Source organism: Cupressus sempervirens, chromosome 4 (genome assembly GCF_028749045.1).
Source record: "Cupressus sempervirens isolate cs-2001-9-10 chromosome 4, ASM2874904v1, whole genome shotgun sequence".
NCBI lineage: Eukaryota > Viridiplantae > Streptophyta > Pinopsida > Cupressales > Cupressaceae > Cupressus > Cupressus sempervirens.
In genome coordinates this window covers 350,786,552-350,807,637 of record NC_143121.1, presented here as the reverse complement: position 1 = coordinate 350,807,637, position 21,086 = coordinate 350,786,552, and the positions used below count along the sequence as shown (strand labels likewise).

The following is a 21,086-nucleotide window of genomic DNA, read 5'->3' as shown; positions in this document are numbered from 1 at the left end:
TAGTATTTACAGAGCAGGGTTGGCCAGTAAAGGATTTCACTATTTTATGAAATAAAATTTATTTGTTTAGAGTAATATCTGTAGCCGACTGATGTATGGTTTATTCATAAATGTAACATGTAAATGGGCTGACTTGACAATCTGAATGGTATAAGTAAGAGGTCAAGTTACGAATTCTAAGTGTGTAGTGTGGAAGTCTGTGGAATTAATGTGATATGAAGACTATTTATAAAACAGTGGTTATTCTCATCACATGACTAGTGATAAAACTAAGTTTGGATACTTTGAAGACTATGATGGTCGCAGTGTAAGATTTGGTAACAATGAACCTTGTTGTATTAGAGGAAAAGGGAGAATATCACTAACCAAGGAACTTGTATGTGATAATGCATATTGGGTAGAAGGACTAAAGCATAATTTTTTGACTGTGGATCAGTTACTCAATAATGGATTCAAAGTAGAATTTATGCATGGAAAAGAAAGATTACTGGATGGAAAATGAAAGCTGATTAGATCAGGCACTCAAACAAAAGGTAACTTATTTTATCTTGAACCTAGTGAATGTTAATGTTTCATTGCTCAAATTGAAGAAAGTTGGTTATGGCATAGGAGGTTGTGTCATGTAAACTTTGACAACTTAATAAAAATCAGTAAATTCAAGAAAGTAAGAGGTATTCCTAACATAAAGAAACTTGAGGTTGGTCTATGCAAGAATTGTCAAATTGGTAAAATTGGAAAGACTAGTTTTAAAAGCAAGAACTATCAAACTAAAGAAGTTCTAAAAATTGTGCATACTGATTTGAGTGGACCTATTGGCATTGAAAGTTATAGGTTTGTGAAAAATTCTTCATTCTATTTGTTGATGATTATTCAAGAATGATGACTACCATGTACCTAAGAGAGAAACCAGAAGCATTTTAAAAGTTCAAATAGTATTTGGCCAGAGTAGAAAAGGAAACATGGAAAAGACTAAAATGCTTAAGGTTTGACAGAGGTGGTGAATTCATTTCACATGAGTTCAATAACTTTTGCATTGAAAGGGGAATCAAAAGATAGGTTTCAGCACCTGGAACTCCTGAACAAAATGGAATAGCAAAAAGAAAGAACAAATCTATCATGGATTGTGCAAGAACCTTAATGATTAAGAAAGGCATTGCTATCAAATACTAGAAGGAAGCTATTAGAACTATAGTCGATACTTTGAACCGAGTACAGCTGAAAAAGGACTCATTCAAAACACCCTATGAGTTGCGGTATGGCTACAAACCTAATGTAAGTTATCTAAAAGTATTTGGAAGAAAATGTTACATTTTGAAAGAATCTAGAAAAGGTAAATTTGATGTAAAAAGTGATGAAGGAATATTTTTGGGATACTCTTGCGAAAGCAAAGCATATAGATGTTTTAACTTATCCACTCATGAAGTCATAGAAAGTGCACATGTGAAAGTTGATGAGTTTGTAGAAGGAATAGAAGAAGAAAGCAAAAAGGGATCTGAAGACTACAGAAGATTTGTTTACATTGAACCTGATACAATGCCAACTATATATATTAATCATGAATCCTCAACTCTAGAGTCTTCATTAACCGAGTCACAAGAAGTTCAAACCAAGTCAATACCTACCAAGCTGCAAGAACTTGAGTTGCAAACAAAAGCTATAGAGTTAGCATCTACCGAGCCTGAGCAAACAAAATCAGAACTAGAAGTTGAGACACAGAAGGATAACAATGCAAGTCATTCAAAAGGTAAGGAGCCCATGTTAGCCAAGTATTTCAGAAAGCATCATGCACTAGATCAAATCATTGGAGATAAATCAGAAGGAACAATGACAAGAAGTAAGTTGAAAGGCACTTGTTTACTTGCTGATTTTGAACCTAGAAATGTCAAAGATGCACTAGACAATGAAAGTTGGATTGAAGCTATGAATGAAGACATAGAACAGATAAAGAGAAAAAAAATATGGACTCTTGTACCAAGACCCAAAGACAAAAATGTGATTGGAACAAAGTGGGTATTTAGAAACAAACTAAATAAATATGGTAAGGTATCAAGGAACAAAGCTAGACTAGTATGCAAAGGATACTCTCAAGAAGAAGGTGTAGACTATGGAGAAAATTTTGCTCCGATTGCAAGATTGGAAGGTGTCAAAACCTTACTTGCATATGCTACATTCAAAGGATTCAAAGTTTATCAGATGGATGTCAAGTCAGCATTTCTCAATTGCATATTGGATGAAGAGGTTTACATTGAACAACCTGAAGGTTTTGTTAATCCAGACAAGAAGGACATGGTCTGCAAATTGCATACAACATTATATGGTGTGAAACAAGCCCTTAGAACATGGTATGAAAGATTGCATAACTATCTTATTCAGAGGTTTTCAAAGAACTAATGACAATAGCAGTTTGTACATAAAGGAAGGACCAGATAATAAGATTGTTTTGGTAGAAATATTTGTAGATGATACTTTGTTCATAGGAAATGATGATCTTTGCAAAGAATTTTCAGAAAAAATGAACAAGGAATTTGAAATGTCAATGTTTGGTGAAATAAAAAAATTTGTTGGTCTTCAAATTCAATAGAATAAGAATGGCATCTACATCACTCAATCTAAATACATCAAGGAGATATTGAAAAATTTTGGTATGGAAGACTGCAAACCAGTTGGGACTCCTATGTACACTGGATTAAAACTAACGAAGGATGATTAATCAAAGGAAGTGGATCAGACATTATATAGATCTATGATTGGAAAGTTGCAATATGAAGTGCACAGAAGACTAGACATTGCCCTTGTAGTAGGAATTGTAGCAAGATTCTCAACAAAACCAAAAGAAAATCACATGATTTCAATCAAAAGGATCATGAGATACTTAAAAGGAATTGAAGAATATGGATTATGGTATGAACTTGGAAGAAATCTGGATTTAAAGGTTTTCACTGATGTGGATTGGGCAAGAAATATTGATGATAGAAAGAGCACAAGTGGAGGAGCTTTCTTTCTTGGAAAAAGGTTGGTTTCTTGGACAAGCAAAAAGAAAAATTGTACATCTCAATCCACAACAGAGGCTAAATATGTTGCAACAACAATAAATTGCTCAAACATTGTGTGGTTTAAACAATTATTGGAAGGTATGAAGCAAGAAATCAAAGAACCTATTGTTATGTTTTGTGACAACACAAGTGCAATTAACATCTCCAAGAATCCAGTGATGCATTCAAAAACCAAGCATATTGCCATAAAGTATCACTTTGTTAGAGAATTGGTACAAGAAAAGGAAATCAGATTGGAATATGTCCATATAAAGGAACAAATTACTAATATATTCACAAAGCCTTTACGTAAAGATGCATTCTTGTATCTAAGAGGTAAGTTAGGGGTCATTCCCCTATCTGAAGCTCACTAAAATATAGTTTTAGTGATGAATCAACAGGAACAGAATTGAAGATCTATTAGTTGATACAGAAAACCAATGAAGACATTGCATATAAGTTAGTACATCAGGTACAATGCTATTCAGTTGTTTTGAGTTTTCTTTGGCATGTGTTGTCAAAGAGGGAGAGTATACTATCATATCTGTTTGAAATTTGCAAAATAATAAGAGTTCGTATCAAAGGGAGAGATTATTATGAAAGAGGGAGTTTTCTATATTTGAAGAAGGAAGTGAAGTATTTTATCATTAAAAGACTTGTTTTCAAATTCCATCCTTCTACATGACATGTTGTGTTTCCATCAATGCCAAAGAGGGAGATTGTTGGATACAATTATTCAAATTGTGTGTTGTCTTTGATGTCACACAAATGTCATATATGTCATCAAATAGTGTCTACCAAGCTCAAAAGGTCAGCAAGGCAAAGGATAGTGTCTACCGAGCTCAGAAGGTCAGCAAGGCAAAGGACAGTGTCTACCAAGCTCAGAAGGTCAGCAAGGCAAAGGACAGTGTCTACTGAGCTGAGAAGGTCAACAAGGAAAAAGGAAAATGTCTATCAAGCTCAGAAGGTCGACGAGGCAAAAGGACAAAATCTACTAAGCTCACCCGATCATCAAAGGAAATGTGACTGAAGCAGTTCTTACCGAACTCACTCGGTCATCAAAGGAAATGTGGCAGAAGCAGTTCTTACCAAGCTCTCATGAAGGAATTCAGTTCTTACCAAGTAAACTCGACAGCCAAAGAATTTTAAGGATATTGCAATGTTAACCGAGTCAAGAAGGTTAACTAAGGAAATTTTTGGAAGCAGTATTTACTAAACAGGGTCGGCCAGTAAAGGATTTCACTATTTTATAAAATAACATTTATTTGTTTAGAGTAATATATGTAGCCAACTAATGTATGGTTTATTGGTAAATGTAACATGTAAATGGGCCAACTTGACAATCTGAATGGTATAAGTAAGAGGTCAAGTTGGGAATTCTAAGTGTGTTGTGTGGAACTATGTGGAATTAATGTGATATGAAGACTGAATATTATGGAAGCGAATTTGAAGGATGACCAGAGATCATTGAGGAGCCAGAGAGTCATATTTGATCAAGGAGGATCTAATGATATTGAATAGAGACCTGTAGCCAGCAAATTCAGTTGCATCTTGTTCAGGTCAATTCATTGTTGATTTCTAACCATTGTAGTAGTGATTTCAAATCTCTAAATAGAGTTGGTTTAATAGCCATTTTGTAAATCCTCTAACAAGGTGATATTTTAGTTGAATTTTTCTAAGGACCTCTAGCAAGACCACTCCTAACAGGGTGATTAAATCCTCTAACAGGGTCACACCTAATAGTGTGTATTGTAACCTTTAATAGGGTTGGCTCCTAACAGGGCTCACTTTAGAAGAGTGAAAAATTGGTAACTAGTTACTTGGTGGTTTTTTCATATTAGGTTTCCATGTTAAATTTGGTGTCTCTTGTGTTCATTTTGTTTTCAGTTACATGCATGAATGCTTGAAAAATAAGTAATAGTTTAATTTACCGAGTTACAACATTTGTCTACCTAGTATCAGCAGTAACTAGATCTTTAAGACATCTAAGGGATATGCGGATTAGTTTTTGTAAGTAACTGATTCACCCCCCCCCCCCCCCTCTCAGTTACTCTATCTTTATCCCAACAAGTAAGGGGTCATTGGTATGTGTAACCCATTCAAATCAATCACATGACAACATTTTTTCGGCATGCATGTTGTCTTTGAAAGTGTTGTAAGGGATCATAGGCTAACCTATGAATGTTTTCAACAATTGACATGACAAAATATGTTTCTAGGGGTCCAAGGACCCATAGGGACATGCCTGTTGTGTTCAAATGTGTTGAAATTGGTTGTAGGATATCTTGTGACCCCTTTTGACAATTCAAATGATAACATGTTTTCTTATGTGTCCAAAGACCCCTAGGGATATACACTTTATGTTCCAATGGGTAATGAAAGGTTCTAGGTTATCCTAAGACCCCTTTTGACCATTCACATGACAACATGTGTTCTCAAGGTCATATTATCCCTAGGGACATGCATATTATGTTCCAAAAGGCTATATGGGGTGAAGGAAACTGTATGAACCATTTCAACCTATCATTTGAGAACTTGTGTTAATAGGGGTTCTAGGACCCCAAGGGACATACATGTTGTGTTCTAATGGGTTAAAATGTGTTGTAGCATACCCTATGACCCTTTTTCACCATTCACATGGCAACATATGTTCCTTGGGTTCGTAGGATCTCTAGGGACATGAAATTTGTGTTAGAATGGTTCATAATGGGTCATAGGATACCCAATATCCTCTTTCGACCAACTATAGAACAACATGTGTTCCTAGGGATTTTAGGATCCCTAGAGACATACATGTTGTGTTATGATGGGTCAAAAAGGGTTATAGGCTATCCATTGACCCCTTTTGACAATCCACATCACAACATGTATTCCTAGGATTCCTAGGAACCCTAGGGACATAGATGTGGTGTTCCAATGTGTCATAAGGGGTCCTATGACAATATGTGTTCCAAAGGGTTGTAAGGGTTCATAAGATTTATTTACCTATGTTCCCTTTCAACCAATCAAATGATAATATATGCTTCAAGGGGTCTTAAGACACCTAGGGACATGCATGTTATGTTCTAATTGGTTATAAGGGTATTGCAGGAAACCCTATGACTCATTTTGACAAATTGCTTGACAACATGTGTTCATAGGGGTCCTAAGACCACTAGGACATGCATGTTGTGTTAAAATGGGTCAAAAAGAGTCATATCATACTTAATGACACCCTTCGACCATTCACATTACAAAATGTTTTCCTAGGCATCCTAGGACCCCCACGAACATGCAAGTTGTCTTACAATGGGTCATAAGGGTTCATAGGATACAATATCACCCCTGTTAAATCAACCACATGGTAATGTGTATTTATAGGGACATGCATATTGTGTTCCAATGGGTCGAAAGGGGTCATAGTTTACTCTGTGACTCCTTTTGATGATTTCATGATAATATGTATTCCTAGGGCTCCTATGAGCCAGAGTAACATACATTTTAAATGTTCCAATGGTTCATAAGGTACCCTATGATTCCTTTTGACCATTTACATGAGAACATGTGTTCCTAGGATTCTTGGAACCTCTAATGACATGAAAGATGTGTTTCGATGCGTCATAAAGGGTCATATGATACACTATGACCCTTTTCAACAAATTACATGACAGCATGTGTTCTTGTGGATCTTAGGACCCCTAGGGATATATATGTTGTGTTCCAATGGGTTAAAAGGGGTTGTAGGTTACACTTTTACCCCTTTCAATCATTCAGGTAAAAATATGTGCTTCTAGGGATCATAGGACCCCTAGCCTGGAGATAAATATTGTGTTCCAATGGCTCATAAGGAGTGGTATGGTATCCTATGACCCCTTTTGACCAATTATGCTAGAATTTGGCAACATGACACACAATAAAATATGACAACTTAGTTTGACCAAATACTACATAATATTAAATAAAATTATTTTTATTTCATAAAATATATAGTACTACATAATAATTTCTAATACTATATTTTTTAAGTATATAGATAGCAGCCAAGAGAGATGGCGAGCACACCGCAGAATACAAAAATGCTAAAAGATCAATTAGAGGTTACTCCCTATCATCTAACCAATACCATTTTTAAACTTAAAAAATCTAACATAATCCATAACTACCCTAACAACATCAGTCCTACAATGATCAAGTAGATTTTTAAGAAAAGTACTCAACATTAATAGAACATACTACTATTAGTCCAACAACTAAAATTATATAAATGACAAAAATCCCCATAGGGAATCAAGTTTAGATTAAATGATATGATTACAGAAAAAATAAAAGTAGCCAACTGGGCTAACCGCCCTCCTTCTTATCAAGTTCCTCAACATCATTTGTCTCAAGACCATCCATTTCCATAGTCACCCCCTTCTCCTTGACAAGTTTGTCTAGGATGGTCTTAATCTAGTCCTATGCAAGGAAGCCATATATGGAGTGGGAAGTCTCACTCTCCTTGCTTAGGTCCTTCAAATCCTTGTTCACCTATAGAAAGTAAAGGTGGTAGCTGTGAAATGTATCACTTTAGTGGAGAACTTGGCCAATGTTTTAAATCTTTGGTAGACTCCAATATGATTATCTATCAAATCTTTTATTGGTCATTCAAGGTCATCAAGTTGAGCCTTGCAATGGCTTAGGTTATGGATATGCTTTCATCTTTTTCCCTTGCTTTAGGAGTGTCCCTCATGAGGGAAGTAATGTCCTCACCACCACTTCTAGTCAAGGAAGGGTTAGCCTATAGGGCATCTAAAATATGGGAAGGGCTAGGAGGATTGGAGCTAGGCCTCTTATCAATGTACTTGTCAGGTTTCTTCTTCTTAGGGGGTTTAATGTCATTTTCAGTAGACTCCAACCAAAACACCTATTTGGGAGGGGACTTAAACTTCTCCAATTGGAGGCCTTTGCCAGATCTATGAGCACTCTATTTTCTCTTCCTAGTATCTATGTCGAGGTCTACGAGACTAATTTTGACTTGAGGATTGCGAATTTTCTTTTATGTTTTTTGGAATGGCCAGGGCAAGGGTCATGAGAAACTTGGGGGCTAGAAATAGCTAGAGGGTTAACCAAGAGTGGTGGGTTTTGGGCAAGTTGATGGGTATAAAACTTATTCATGAAACCTGAGTGGATGAGATAAAAAGGTTTTCTCGTCTCCTTCTTTCTCCTTGCCTTGAAAATACTACCTTCCACATAATTCAACAAAAGGAATAGAAAAGAGATTTGATCTAGATTTCTAAAATGGTTGAGGATGGGGAAATGGTAAAAATTCAAGTACCTAAAGCCGATCCTTTCTAGGGTAATGCATCTCATAATAGCACAGTAGATGATGTCCTAGGGCTTAGGAATGTGTTCCCTAGAAAACCCACCACGTATTAGATAATGTAACTAATTTTATGTTAAATATATATATTCTAGTAGATAGATTTAATATTACATAATAATAGAAAATTTATAATATGATATAACATTTAATATTATAGATAATATAGACTATTATTTAATAATATACAATACTATGATCCTAATATATTATTTAGTAACATTTAATACCATATATAATATTATCTAATAAAATACTAAATAAAAATATTCACATTATATTATATCTTATGTAGAAGTACTCAAACATATTTATATATGTTTGTTAAAAAATTTATTTTAAATATACAACGTGGTCCCAAATTTTGCAAATTTCAAATTTTTGCATTTGCTACTACTAATCAAGTAACCGATCCGTGATCATGTACTGAATTTGGTTTTAGGTACTTGAATTGATTTTGGGTACCCAATTAGGCTCGATATTTATCAAGCCTATTTAGTCAACTCAAAAAATAAATTTGACCCATGCTTATTTGACATCTAGACTTCAACTAACCATTTGTGAACTCCTTTTCCATTCAAATTCAATGAAATGAAATAAGTTCTGTGAGAACACTCTAAAGATTCTATTAATATAAATGATGTCAAATGATGAGTTTGATAAGTAATTATCACTTACTTACTAATGAAGATGCTTGTAGAGTGTTGATTGACATATTGGTTGATAAAAAACTATAACTTTCAAATGATATAATATTTTGTAAATACAACATATGGGTCCCATTTTGTGATTTTTCTACTATAAAGAAAATAAAATAAAAAAGTAATTTTGTGAATTAGTTAAGGTGGTCAGACATGAGAGTTTTTTATTCTAAAAATATTATAGTGTGAAATTCATGATTAATTATTTATTTGAAATAAAAATACCCAAAAATATGTGTTACATCTAGGCATGTGTCTACTTATTATCTCTAGAATTATATTAGACAATATTATCATTTAATTTTGATTAAGGTGGCCATTTATGCACCTAACTTTTATTTTTGCCTTGAAACTTTTGTATTGCTGCATTAAAATATAAAAACTTTCACCAATCTATTTTTTTTTTCTTCAAACAAAGCCTAATAGGTTACAAAATACATTCAATTTCCTACAAATTCTTTTCTTACAATTTTTTGATATAATGAACTCATAACTACCTAAAAATAATAGGTCAAGTTGACATAACCCTAGTTTGTTGATCTTTCACTGCTATTTAAGGCCACAGTTTAGTTGACCATTATCCTACACATACCCTATAGTCTAAGTAGGTGTCCCCAAATTATCTCCTTATTGTCCTCTATAGCATAAATATCATATGCTTTTTCCTATGGAAAGTTTTAAAAACTATGTAAAATTGTAAAATTCTACTATCTACCTTTTCACTTTTAAGAGGGTTATAAATATATTTTCTTTGATTTTATTTATCTTATCATTCTCATTTATCAAGTTTTTTACACTATATATTTCTAAAATGAATATCAAAATGTGGAGTTGGAGACAATATTCATATGACATTAGAGTATGGTATCTACGATAATCTAAGAAAATTAATGCTTGTACAATGATAGAACTAAAATTACTAAAATGGTTTCAACAATTGAAAATATATATGCTCATTCTTCAATTAGCTTAATTCTATTATTAAAAAATATATTGATACTCTAAAATTAATAAATTGAGCTTACATTGTGGCCTTAATGTGATGAATTTAATCCTATATAGAAAATAATCTAAATCAAATGCTTTATCAAAATTTTAACTCATGATGAGAATGCATCCACATAGATTCTTTTGAGGTTTTGTTATTTTTATGTAGATATATTATTATGATTGTAAGTTGGTTTTCCTTATGTAGTGGGACATATATTATGTTTGATTATCCTATGTATTTATGTGCTATCTTATCATATATTATGGTCATTTATCAAGGTTTATTTACTATATATTCATAAAAAAGGAATATCACAACGTGGAGTTAGAAAAAATATTCATAGGACATGAGCATATAGTATTTACTAAAATCTAAGGAAATTAATGCTTGTACAATAATAAAACTAAAATTGTTGAACCTGAAATCTTTTCAATAATAAAAAATGTACTATAACCAAAGATAAAGAAAGATAAATGATCATTCTTGACTTATTTTAATTATATTATTAACAAACATGTTGATACTCCAAAATAAATAAATTTACCTTACATGGTGGCCTTGACATGATGAATTTAATCCCCTATAGAAACTAATCAAAATCAAATGCTTTATCAGGATTTCAACTCATGATGACAATGCTTCCATGTAGATTCTTTTGAGATTTTGCTATCTTTATACAAATACATTATTATGATTGTATGTTGGTTTTCCTTATGTAATAGGACATATATTAAGTTTGAATATCCTATCTATTTATTAGATATCATCATTTTAGCTAAACATACAATTTAGTCATTTTGGTACTGGGCTAGTCTTTCTAATTGAATTCATTGCATGGTTGAAGAGCCTCTAGTTTCTTCTATAAGTCCATTGGTTGTATCAATCATTTATAGGTGAATATTTTGGTACAAAAGAAAACCCCAATACATAACAAGTGTTAATATAGCTTGGTCATATGTTAAAATTCTTGCATTCCACAATGAATAAAATTGGAAGGGGGACTATTCATAGTGGGCCAATGTCCCTCACTTGATTCATGATTTCATTTGAGAGCTTATTTTGTCTTCTATAGCTCTAATAGTTAGATTGAACATTGAGAGGTCAATTTTTTGGTGCAAGAATGACCTAAATAGTTCTTACTTTTAATTTATTTATTTTAATTTTTCTTAAATACTTACAATCCACAAGTAAGAGATAATGACACAAATTGACAAAATGCAGCTAGTTATATTGCTCGTGTTATATTTTTATATTATTCTATCAATTTTGGGTTTTTATATTTATGTGCATTATAGAAATGAATAATCAATATCCAACACATTAAGCTTATATTGTAGTAGTCATTGGTATACATATCCACCAAATACTAACAACAATTAAATAATAAAAACTATAATATTGTATCTATGGTGAGTAATGCTTGTTTTGAAGGTTTATGAATATAAAGTAGTATTAAAGTTTTTGATATTAAGTGTAGCCAACATGGGGGCTAACCCAAAGACAAAATATCTCAGATGAACATCAATTATAAGTCTTTACCATTAGATTAACCTACCCCCATCCTTAATATATAAAAAAATCCAAAAAAAAGTTAGTTATATATCTAAAGTTACTATAGTCTATAGTAATCAAAATACCACAAATACATATAAACCTATCCTATTTAATCCATCTTGGCATAACCCAAGTCCAAATATTAACATAGAGAGCACCATGGGCTATTCAATAAATTCATACAAACACACAAAAAAAAGAGAATGGAACTAGGTGCTAACTCTCCTTCTTATCTTTATGTGAAATCTCTAGTAAGAGCCACAACCAATCATCCACTAGGAAGCCATAGAGAGAAACTCACCACTCATAAAAATTTTCCTCCAAATCATTAGTCTTCTTGATTAGGAAAGTGATGGTTTAGTCCATCCTAGATAAAAAAATCCTTCACTAGTGGATGACCATCAAAGGTTTTTGGAGGAATAGAACTATCCCCCTCTTATTATATCCTCCCAAAGGTTCCTTGATTCTTCCCATTCTTTGCAATCACCAGATTCTGAGTATCAATGTTCAAGTTTTTAATATAGGAGATGACAGTCCATTGATCACTAACATCACCCTCATCCATAGACTTGGGGGTACTACCTTTAAATTTTAAAGTATCTAACACGCATGATGGTACAGGGTTGTACTAAACACAAGTAGGGGTATCCCAACCTTTGTCTTCACTGGTTGTATACTTATCCTCCAACTCAACATAATTTCTCCTTCTAAACTTCCTTTTAGGTTTAGGACAAACTTTCTTCTTAGTTTCTTAGTAAAGTTTGAGTTAATTACTCTATCTTGACCAAGAAAGGTAGAGGAATTCCTTTCTCTCCAACTCTTAGTAGCCCCAAAGATTTTATTCTTACTCGTAACTCCATCAATATTCACATCCATGACCTCAATTTTTTAAATTTAATCTACTTAGGGAGGGAGAAGGGACTTTTATCATCTAGGGCACGACATGAATATGAAGAAGCTTGGGGAGTACTAGATTCTTTAAGAGGTGAGGCGTGAGATTTTGCACTTGAGGTTTAAAAGCCTTATAAAATTTATAGAGATGAAACATAAGAGCTTGGTGATAAATGGTATAGCTCTTTCTCTCATCTCTTTTCTTATGCACATTATATACACAATATTCAATAGAGTATAGCAAAAAATAAGAAAAGGATATAATTTCCATAATCCTAAAGTGATTGAGGGTGCGAAAGTGATAATAGTACATGACCTTAAAACTATCTTCAAGATTAATGTACCTCATGAGAGTGTAACAAACCGTATCCCAATGCTCTGGAAGTTTTTCACAAGAAAAATGACCATACAAGCATTTAATTTACTCACCCATTTAACCAAACTTTCTCAAACATGCTTGATCCACAAGCCTAGTTAGTTTCCTTCAATTCATCCCTTCCAGGGATATCCCACTACCATTCTCATTGACTTCAAGTGAGACATCATTACCAATACCACATCAATCCTTTCAGGAGTCAATGAATTGAATGGAGAGCCCTTTTTTGTGGCCCTCAATTCATTCCCTAGAAGGGATCAAACCCTCTTCATGAAGATATTTCAAATAAACTTTTTCCTTCTAAATGGATCCTCAATCTTTGGCAGCTCAATATGAGTAGTGTTGCCCTCTATGGACGTGTCCTCATAGAGCTCAACCATCAAATCTTCACAAATTTCTGACATACCAACAACAAAGAGACTAAAGTGACTCTAGGAAATGGGAGTATCAAGAAGATCACCTTTTTTGAACTAAAAAGTAGTATTAATATTTGGTAGCTTTCCGTTTGACATTTTTATGGAGATTTTTTAACTAATAAGATTGGCCACAAATAATTATTTTATATTGTTCAAAATCATCAAAGTATCAATATGACTCATATACTATAATGATGAGGATAATTCATACAAAATATTTATAGTGTGTATTATGAGTATATTTATTTTATACACCTTTACAGTTTAATGTTTTTAATTAATATTAAAAAAATTCACATGTTCCTATTGATATTTTTTCCATTGCACCAAAAACTCGAGCTACCAATGAATGTCACAACAACTAGACTTACTCAGATCCATGAGAAGTAGTTAAGCCATGTCTTGAACCCCAGAGGAGGTGCTGCCCATCAGGTCAACAATCTCCCCCTTAGCACCGACTAAGGGTTCTACACTAATGGAATGAAGGAGACCTCCTAAGATTCAAATTTGTGACCCAAGGCTCTGATAACAATTTTTGATACATTTTTCGTTGCACCAAAAACTCCACCTATCAATGAACGTCACAAACCCCATAGTTACTCAGACCCACAAGAGGCTATTAATCCATACCCCAAACCCTAGAGGAGTTGCTGACCACCAAGTCAACAGTTCATTAGTGTATGCATTTGTTTTCAAATTTTAATGAAGATTATTTCATTTCACCATATGGTAATGTACTTTATATTAGCATGAAATCAATAGAAATACAAAATTGTATATAAAAAAATTGAGTCCCTTGGTATATTTTAAGCTTTATTAAAAATTTAGTGACAATAAGTACATTGTGTGATCGTCTTGAGTCTTCAAATTGTGTTAAATAACTATAGAGCCTTTTGCATAGGACATAGATCATCAACACTAAGTTACAAGCTTGTTAAAGAGAGATATGTAGAAGACATTTTCTACAAGTTAAATTGTCATATTGCTATTAGGATTTTGACTATGTAGCTCTTGAGTAAAGCTCATTTAGCCATGCTTTGTTAGAAGTTCATAAGAACACATCGCTTATGGGGATTAATAGAACAATAAATAATTATTAATTATTTCATCTAGGCAATGCTCAAAAAGTTTAGGTGATGTCAAGATGTTTAAATATTTGAATAGAAAATTAAAATGAAATATACATATTACATAGGGTTGGATTGACGGGGTGGTTGTGGGGGGGTCCATCCATCCCAAGATTAAGAGGGCATGGAAGCAGAATGGAAAAAGGCATCACAGGTAAAGGCAAGTGAGTAGGAAATTTGTAGAGTAGGAAAGTTTTGATAGTTGGATGTTAGTACTACATTGCTTTCTTTTTGTACCATATTTGGATGGATTAGTAATCTCTATGAGTGGATCAATTTTTTGTTAAATATTAGTTATATATGATGTTTATTTCTTGTATATTTGAGAATGGCATAATTTATTTATTTTGTTTGAGTAAAAATAAGCTCCCCATTAGGATAGGCAATATTTTTTATTATTTGTGTGGATCCTGGATATGCTATCCAAGGTCATGTCATAAAAAAGATAAATATTTTAAGCTTTCAGATAGTTGTATTGAAAGTTATTAGTCGAAAGTCCAGCATGGATCCTACACTACCCATCAATCCATTCTAGAGTGAATCCATAAATAAATGCATTTTAAGAGGAGCAACATTGAATGTTTTCCATGGAATTCATGTTCCTATATTCCTCATCATATCCAACAATGACTTAGTTGGATGGACACTACACATTTTAGTGTCATCATTTATGGCTACAAATTTTTTTATAAGTTATTGGCAAGCTAGACAAAAATTGGGTATATGAGACCCTTGTCAAAGCTTGTGGATCATTTTTTTCTATTAATGTAAAACAATATTTTTTTAAAATAATATGTGCAACTGAATATCTTCTACATTAAACATTTTCCTTTTATGTACTACACACAAATTTATCATTAGGTCTACTTAAACTATACACAATTAAGCTCTCAATGAGGACTATGATTATGTTAAAAGCAAGATTTTATCATACTTACTTGATGCATAGATAGTTGAACCTCTATCATACACTAACAATGTTCTTTGTATGTAAAATTTTGAGGTAGCTAAGGATATGTCATCTTGGAGTTTCAAATACAAAAAAATACCAATATCAAATGTCATCATTTAAGACATTAAAAATGTGGTTAATATGTGAGATACTTTCTAATAAAGGAAATATGAAAGATAGTTGGCTTCACTGTTAGGAATACTAAAGATCTTTAACTAAGTTAACATGCTATTAGATATCAACAAATATTTATAATGTTATCAAGAAACCTCATCCAGAGGATTTTGATATACTTATTGAACCTAATCCTTATCTAGGATATAAATTCATTACATCTAATAACTAATATGTCATACACATACACACATAGTTGAGCTAAGCTTGGCAATTCTAAAACTTGTATTTCAAAATAACTTTTTTTCTTTCCATTGAGTTTTTTATATTTTAGTACTATTAATATTTTTCCACATTTGATATTGATATCTTATTCTACTAGTTCAAATTCTTAGATTATTTTTCATTTAAAATTATGATTTACTTTTGCTTTGTACCAATTGGTAGGGTACTGAATTGGTATTTTGAGAAGGTTCATTAGCACATATCCTATGGTGTTGTATGTTATGAAGATGGTAACGTGGCCTTTATTGCAAATTATAGGAAGACTATATTGTTTCTAGTTTATCTTTAGGCATACTATCGAGCTCATGGATTGATAGAATATACCCAATTTATACTAGTGATCCATAACTTAGCACATTAGATTTTTGTTGCTATGTCATGAAAATCATGACAAGGTGAATCTTTATAGCTCAAGAGGTAAAATATTATTAGGACATGACTTTAAAATTATATTTGTAGGTTGAATTTTTGAATCATTGCTTCAATTTAGACCCAAATAATACATTAGGTTTGTGATTTTTTTAGTTTCAATTAGTTAAAAATATATTTCTCATATGAGCATCAACATGATACCAATACAAGTTCCTTATAAGAAAACACATTACAAATAATCTATAGAAGACCAAATGTCACCTTCTAGAAATTCACTACTATTTAGAAATCACCTCCGTAGTAGGTCATTTATGGAAGATCAAGATTCATAACTTAGAAACCTTTCTTTCGACCTCCCTATGAAGAATTGAACATGTGTTTCCATAATGAATTTAGAGTATTTTAACCAGTTAGGCTCAATCCCTTGGACATCTCTATAAAAGTTAAAGTTACTTTATAGGTATAGATTTTTCACAACACCCTTAATGAGAAAATGAATGAGACGAGATAATTATTACCCATATCAACTTCTATAGAAAAAAAACTACTTGTGATTATTAAGATTAGGTTATATCCACACAACATAGAAATGATGCCTACAAAAAACTTTTGTCCTTTTAACTTCAAAATATTGAATTTAGATATTGACAACCTATGGTTTATCAAAAACAGAAGTTTCCCATATTTAAAACTCTACAATATCATGCATATGGTGTTAAAAATAGCTTAGAATTTGTTTGGTATCTAATAGTAATTATGTGCATGCTTGTATTTATTTTTGTGCTCTGCACACATGCGCGCACGCGCGCGCGCACACACTTGATAATATTTAGTCAACTTGAATTTTAGTCTAAAGGACATGGCTTTTCCAAAGTAGAAAACTTAAAGCATGTCATCTTTGTTGAATGGCATATCCATACTTACATTTGTTCTTGGGATTTACAGATATGCATAATTAATGGTGTCGTAAGTTAACTTGTATATTTTGTCAAATGTATTATTCTTCCAAACCATAAAATTAAACACAACATTACCTTTTATCATTATGCATATGTTTTTGTTACTGCATATTTGTTTAGTTAGTAATGTCATTAGTCAGCTTGTATATTCCATAAATCTTTTTACTTCTAGAGCATAAAATTTTATTGCATTGTCTTTTTCATTCTTGATTTTAGTTTTCTTTCATTGGGTATCCACTTGCATTTTCTATAAATTCTTGTTTGTATTATATTGGTTTACCATGTCAAGAAAAAATAAGAACTGTATGTCAATTATTTGTGGATTTTATTTATTTTCTAATTTAAAAATTAGCATTGTGATGTTTTTGTAATGACTATCTCAATTCTATGGACATGAGCCACTAGATGATTACAAGTTTCTAGATTTTCCTAAACACTATCTTGACAAATTTAGGTTGTATGATCCTATTACAAGAGAACACTTGAATGTTTTCATGGTGTGCCTAAAGACTATGCCTTGAATCAATGTAATAAGCCATGGTTATGCTTGGGAATGTCAAAAAAATGGAAGGTAGGGTTTGCATGAAGTGATCAAGTGGAATTCATGGAAACTAAGAGGGATTGTGAATGACATTGATGATAAGGAATGGAACTTAGAATTGGATATCCACCTCAAGAATGATGGTTATGCTAATTATTCTATTGAAACGATTGAAATTAGAAAGCATGCATGTAAAGTTGCATTGCAAAAACAACTTGGTTTACCTATGCAATTTGATGTGCCATTGATAAGCTTCAATGGTCATTTAGACTATTAGAAGGGCATATTTCTAGGACTAGTTATTGTATTTTTCTACTTTTAATTTGTTAAGTATGAAGATTTTTTTTAAAAGATGAATTTTGTCTTTTGTACATATGCATAAAGTGGTTTGTGAAAAATTATGACGAATAAGTGTCATGAAATTTACTCAATGTAGGTGTTTGTGGATCCAAAATGAGCAAATAATTATCCTATAGAAGAGGTTTCGAGAGTTATTCAAGTGGCCTTTATGTACAATCAAGGAATGAGTTTTGCTTAGCCATAAATGAGTTTGGCACTTCAATCATTTGTCAAAAATGTTGTGGGCTCTTTGGTGGGCCCTATGGTTCTTCAATCACTTGTCAACCATTTTTACTCATTGTAGAAAAGAATGTACTCCTATTGGCTCATTGTTCTATGTATATAAGTGTTTAATGTAGTGTTCATGTTATGTTTCCTTTCTTGCGGATTATCTCCCACATTATGTTGTATGACAACAATGATAATAAATGAAATAATATGATTTTTTGATTCAAGTATATTTTATACTATTTTTTTAAGTGCTTTGCAAGAATAAAATATTGAGAATAATTATAGTGAATATTCTATTACTAATATTTGGAAACATTAAATGTTAAATATTATATTAAAATTAAATTATTTAACTTTTAGTACATGTGTTCATATAGGTGATATTTATAAACATGTTGTCTCTATGAACAATAAGTCTAAGTCTTACTATAAAGACACATGGAATTGTCTCTACAAGACAATAAATATATTAATTTTATATCATCTTTTACAGACAATAATTAAATATTGTATATTAAGAGACAATAAGTTAAAATAATAATTAAAGACAATATTTACAACAATAAACAACTTTTATTCCATTTCAAATTAACACAATTAACCCAATAGTTGTCTCTATAATCGTTTCTAACCCCACCTCTATGTAGGAGTGCGCTGTCATCTGTGATGTTACATCAAACAATAGCTTTCCCCGAAATCACGAAGATTTCAGATATGGAAATCTACGTACCAATTTGGAACGAACGAAAAGCTCAGACAATCGATTTGGGTTCGATGCGATATTAATAGGTCATCATCACATTTTAATGCGTCTCTCATCGATTAAACAGAAATCATAAATATTGAATGTAGCGCCTGACGAACGGCCAAATTTATCTGTATCGGACTATCTACTTGACAACCCTTATGAAGAGGACAATTTCCCTGCTCTGATAGGCTCTATGGATCACGAGATAGCGGATCAAGATTTCATTGCTCAGTTTAAGAAATTTCCAGCAATGCCCAATATCATCAATAGTCATATATTCCCTGTGCGTGTAGCTGATAGACTTGAGAAGGGCTTGTCATCTGAGGAAATCATTAAAGCGGAGTGCGTTCAGTACATGCATGTGAATGCTGAGGAGGGCTTCAATCTGCATAACTCTTTCACAGTTCCTGCCCTGCCCAGGGAAGAGCAGAGTGGAATTGAATTGGCTCATCTTCTTCTCTCCTCTGCAGAGATGGTGAGCGAGCAGAGATATGAAGAAGCCTCCAGGCTGCTGAAACAGTGCAAGAATTTAACATCGCAGCTCGGAAACCCTGTAGAGAGGCTCTGTTATTACTTTTCCGAAGCCCTCGACCAAGAGAGAATCGAACGCCACACTAGCAATAAGCCAAATAGGGGGAAAGAAATAACCTCCGATTTCACCAACTACAAGAAAGATTTCACCGAGAGCTGCAGTAAAGATAATGCAAGAGCTGAGTTTTCTTCTTTACTTGGTCTCTGCACTACTGTAGTTCCCTTTCTCAAACTGCTACAATTTACTGCCGTCCAAGCTATCATTGATGCCGTGAGGCAAAGGAAGATAATTCATGTGATTGATTTGGGAATTCGCACTGGGTGTCAATGGACGGCGTTGATTCAATCCCTCTCCGTGAGATATTCTTTTTCTGCCGCTAAGCATCTCAAGATCACAGCCGTTGGTATGAATTCTGATGACCTAGAATACAGCGGAAGAAGGCTTTCAGAGTTTGCTAAATCTGTGGAAGTCCCATTTTCCTACTGCCCAATAAAGGTCTCAAAGTTTGAGGATATTAACGAAGGTTTATTCAGTGTCAGAGCATGGGAGTTCGTGGCCGTGAATGTTCCAACCGTTTTGTTATGTAAACCTGCTATTCTTGGAAATACTGTCGATGTAATCAGGAAACTATATCCCCGGATTATGTTGATTTCAGAGGTAGAAGGGCAGCATAATTCCCCCGTGTTCTCTGACCGGTTCACGGAGGCGCTCTTGTATTACAGCGCTTACTTTGATTGTCTGGAGGCCGTGCTGCCCGACAGAAATGATATGAGAAGGGCAAAGTATGAAGAAGTCTGTGCTGGGAGTCAATTGAGAAAACATTGTAGCCTGCGAGGGGGAGTACAGAAGAGTGAAACACGTTAAAACGGATACGTGGAGGTCTTTTTTAGCACGGGTTGGATTTGGAGAAAAGAAGTTAAGCTATGCGGCTTGGTATCAGGCAAGACTATTGCTCCAGCAGTATGTTAACGGAGAACGTTTTACTATTGAACAGGATGGATGTGCTATGACTCTTGGCTGGAATGGAAGGCCGCTGCACTCACTTTCGGCATGGGCTTGTAAGATAACGTAATAAGGGTTAGAAAGCTATCAATGACGCCTTCTTTGCTGTTTCTCCCAATGATTGTATCTGTCTTTGCCATTCACACCATAAATAAAACGAAATATATTACATAACGTTGAATTGTATAGATTACTGTCTTATTAGCATAAATAAAATGAAATATATTACCACTGAGGCAATGCCCTTTGCACTATTGCCAGAGTTCCTCCCGATGCCTCGGTAGAAACCTCGACGTCTCATAGCCAGTGTTCGCGGTGTCATTACTCAGGTCGCCACTCGCACACCCCGCGCTCCTAGGCTTCCCGCCATCGCTCTCCCGGTAGAGGCGATGGTGGATGGAGGCACCGCTCAGCGTCCCCACCTCATGGTGGTTCTGGTTGGTCCCCGGCTCCTCCTCTTGGTGCTCATCCGGTGTTTTCTAGGAAATGGCCTCGCCTAGATCTGGTGATTTCTCCTCTATGGCCAGAGGTCAAAGATGTAGAGGCTACCACTGATCCTCCTACTGCTGCTACTGAAGATGGCTA

General features: G+C 33.6%; 1 protein-coding gene across 1 annotated transcript; it reads left to right on the top strand.

Annotated features, from left to right (window-relative positions):
• Positions 1-18,885: 18,885 nt before the first annotated feature.
• On the top strand, positions 18,886-20,571 carry LOC149561489 (GRAS family protein RAM1-like). Its single transcript, XM_089827840.1, has 3 exons — positions 18,886-18,988; positions 19,072-20,295; positions 20,390-20,571. Exons 1-3 carry the CDS (start codon positions 18,886-18,888, stop codon positions 20,569-20,571), a joined length of 1,509 nt encoding a protein of 502 aa, XP_089683966.1.
• The last annotated feature ends 515 nt before the right edge of the window (positions 20,572-21,086 follow it).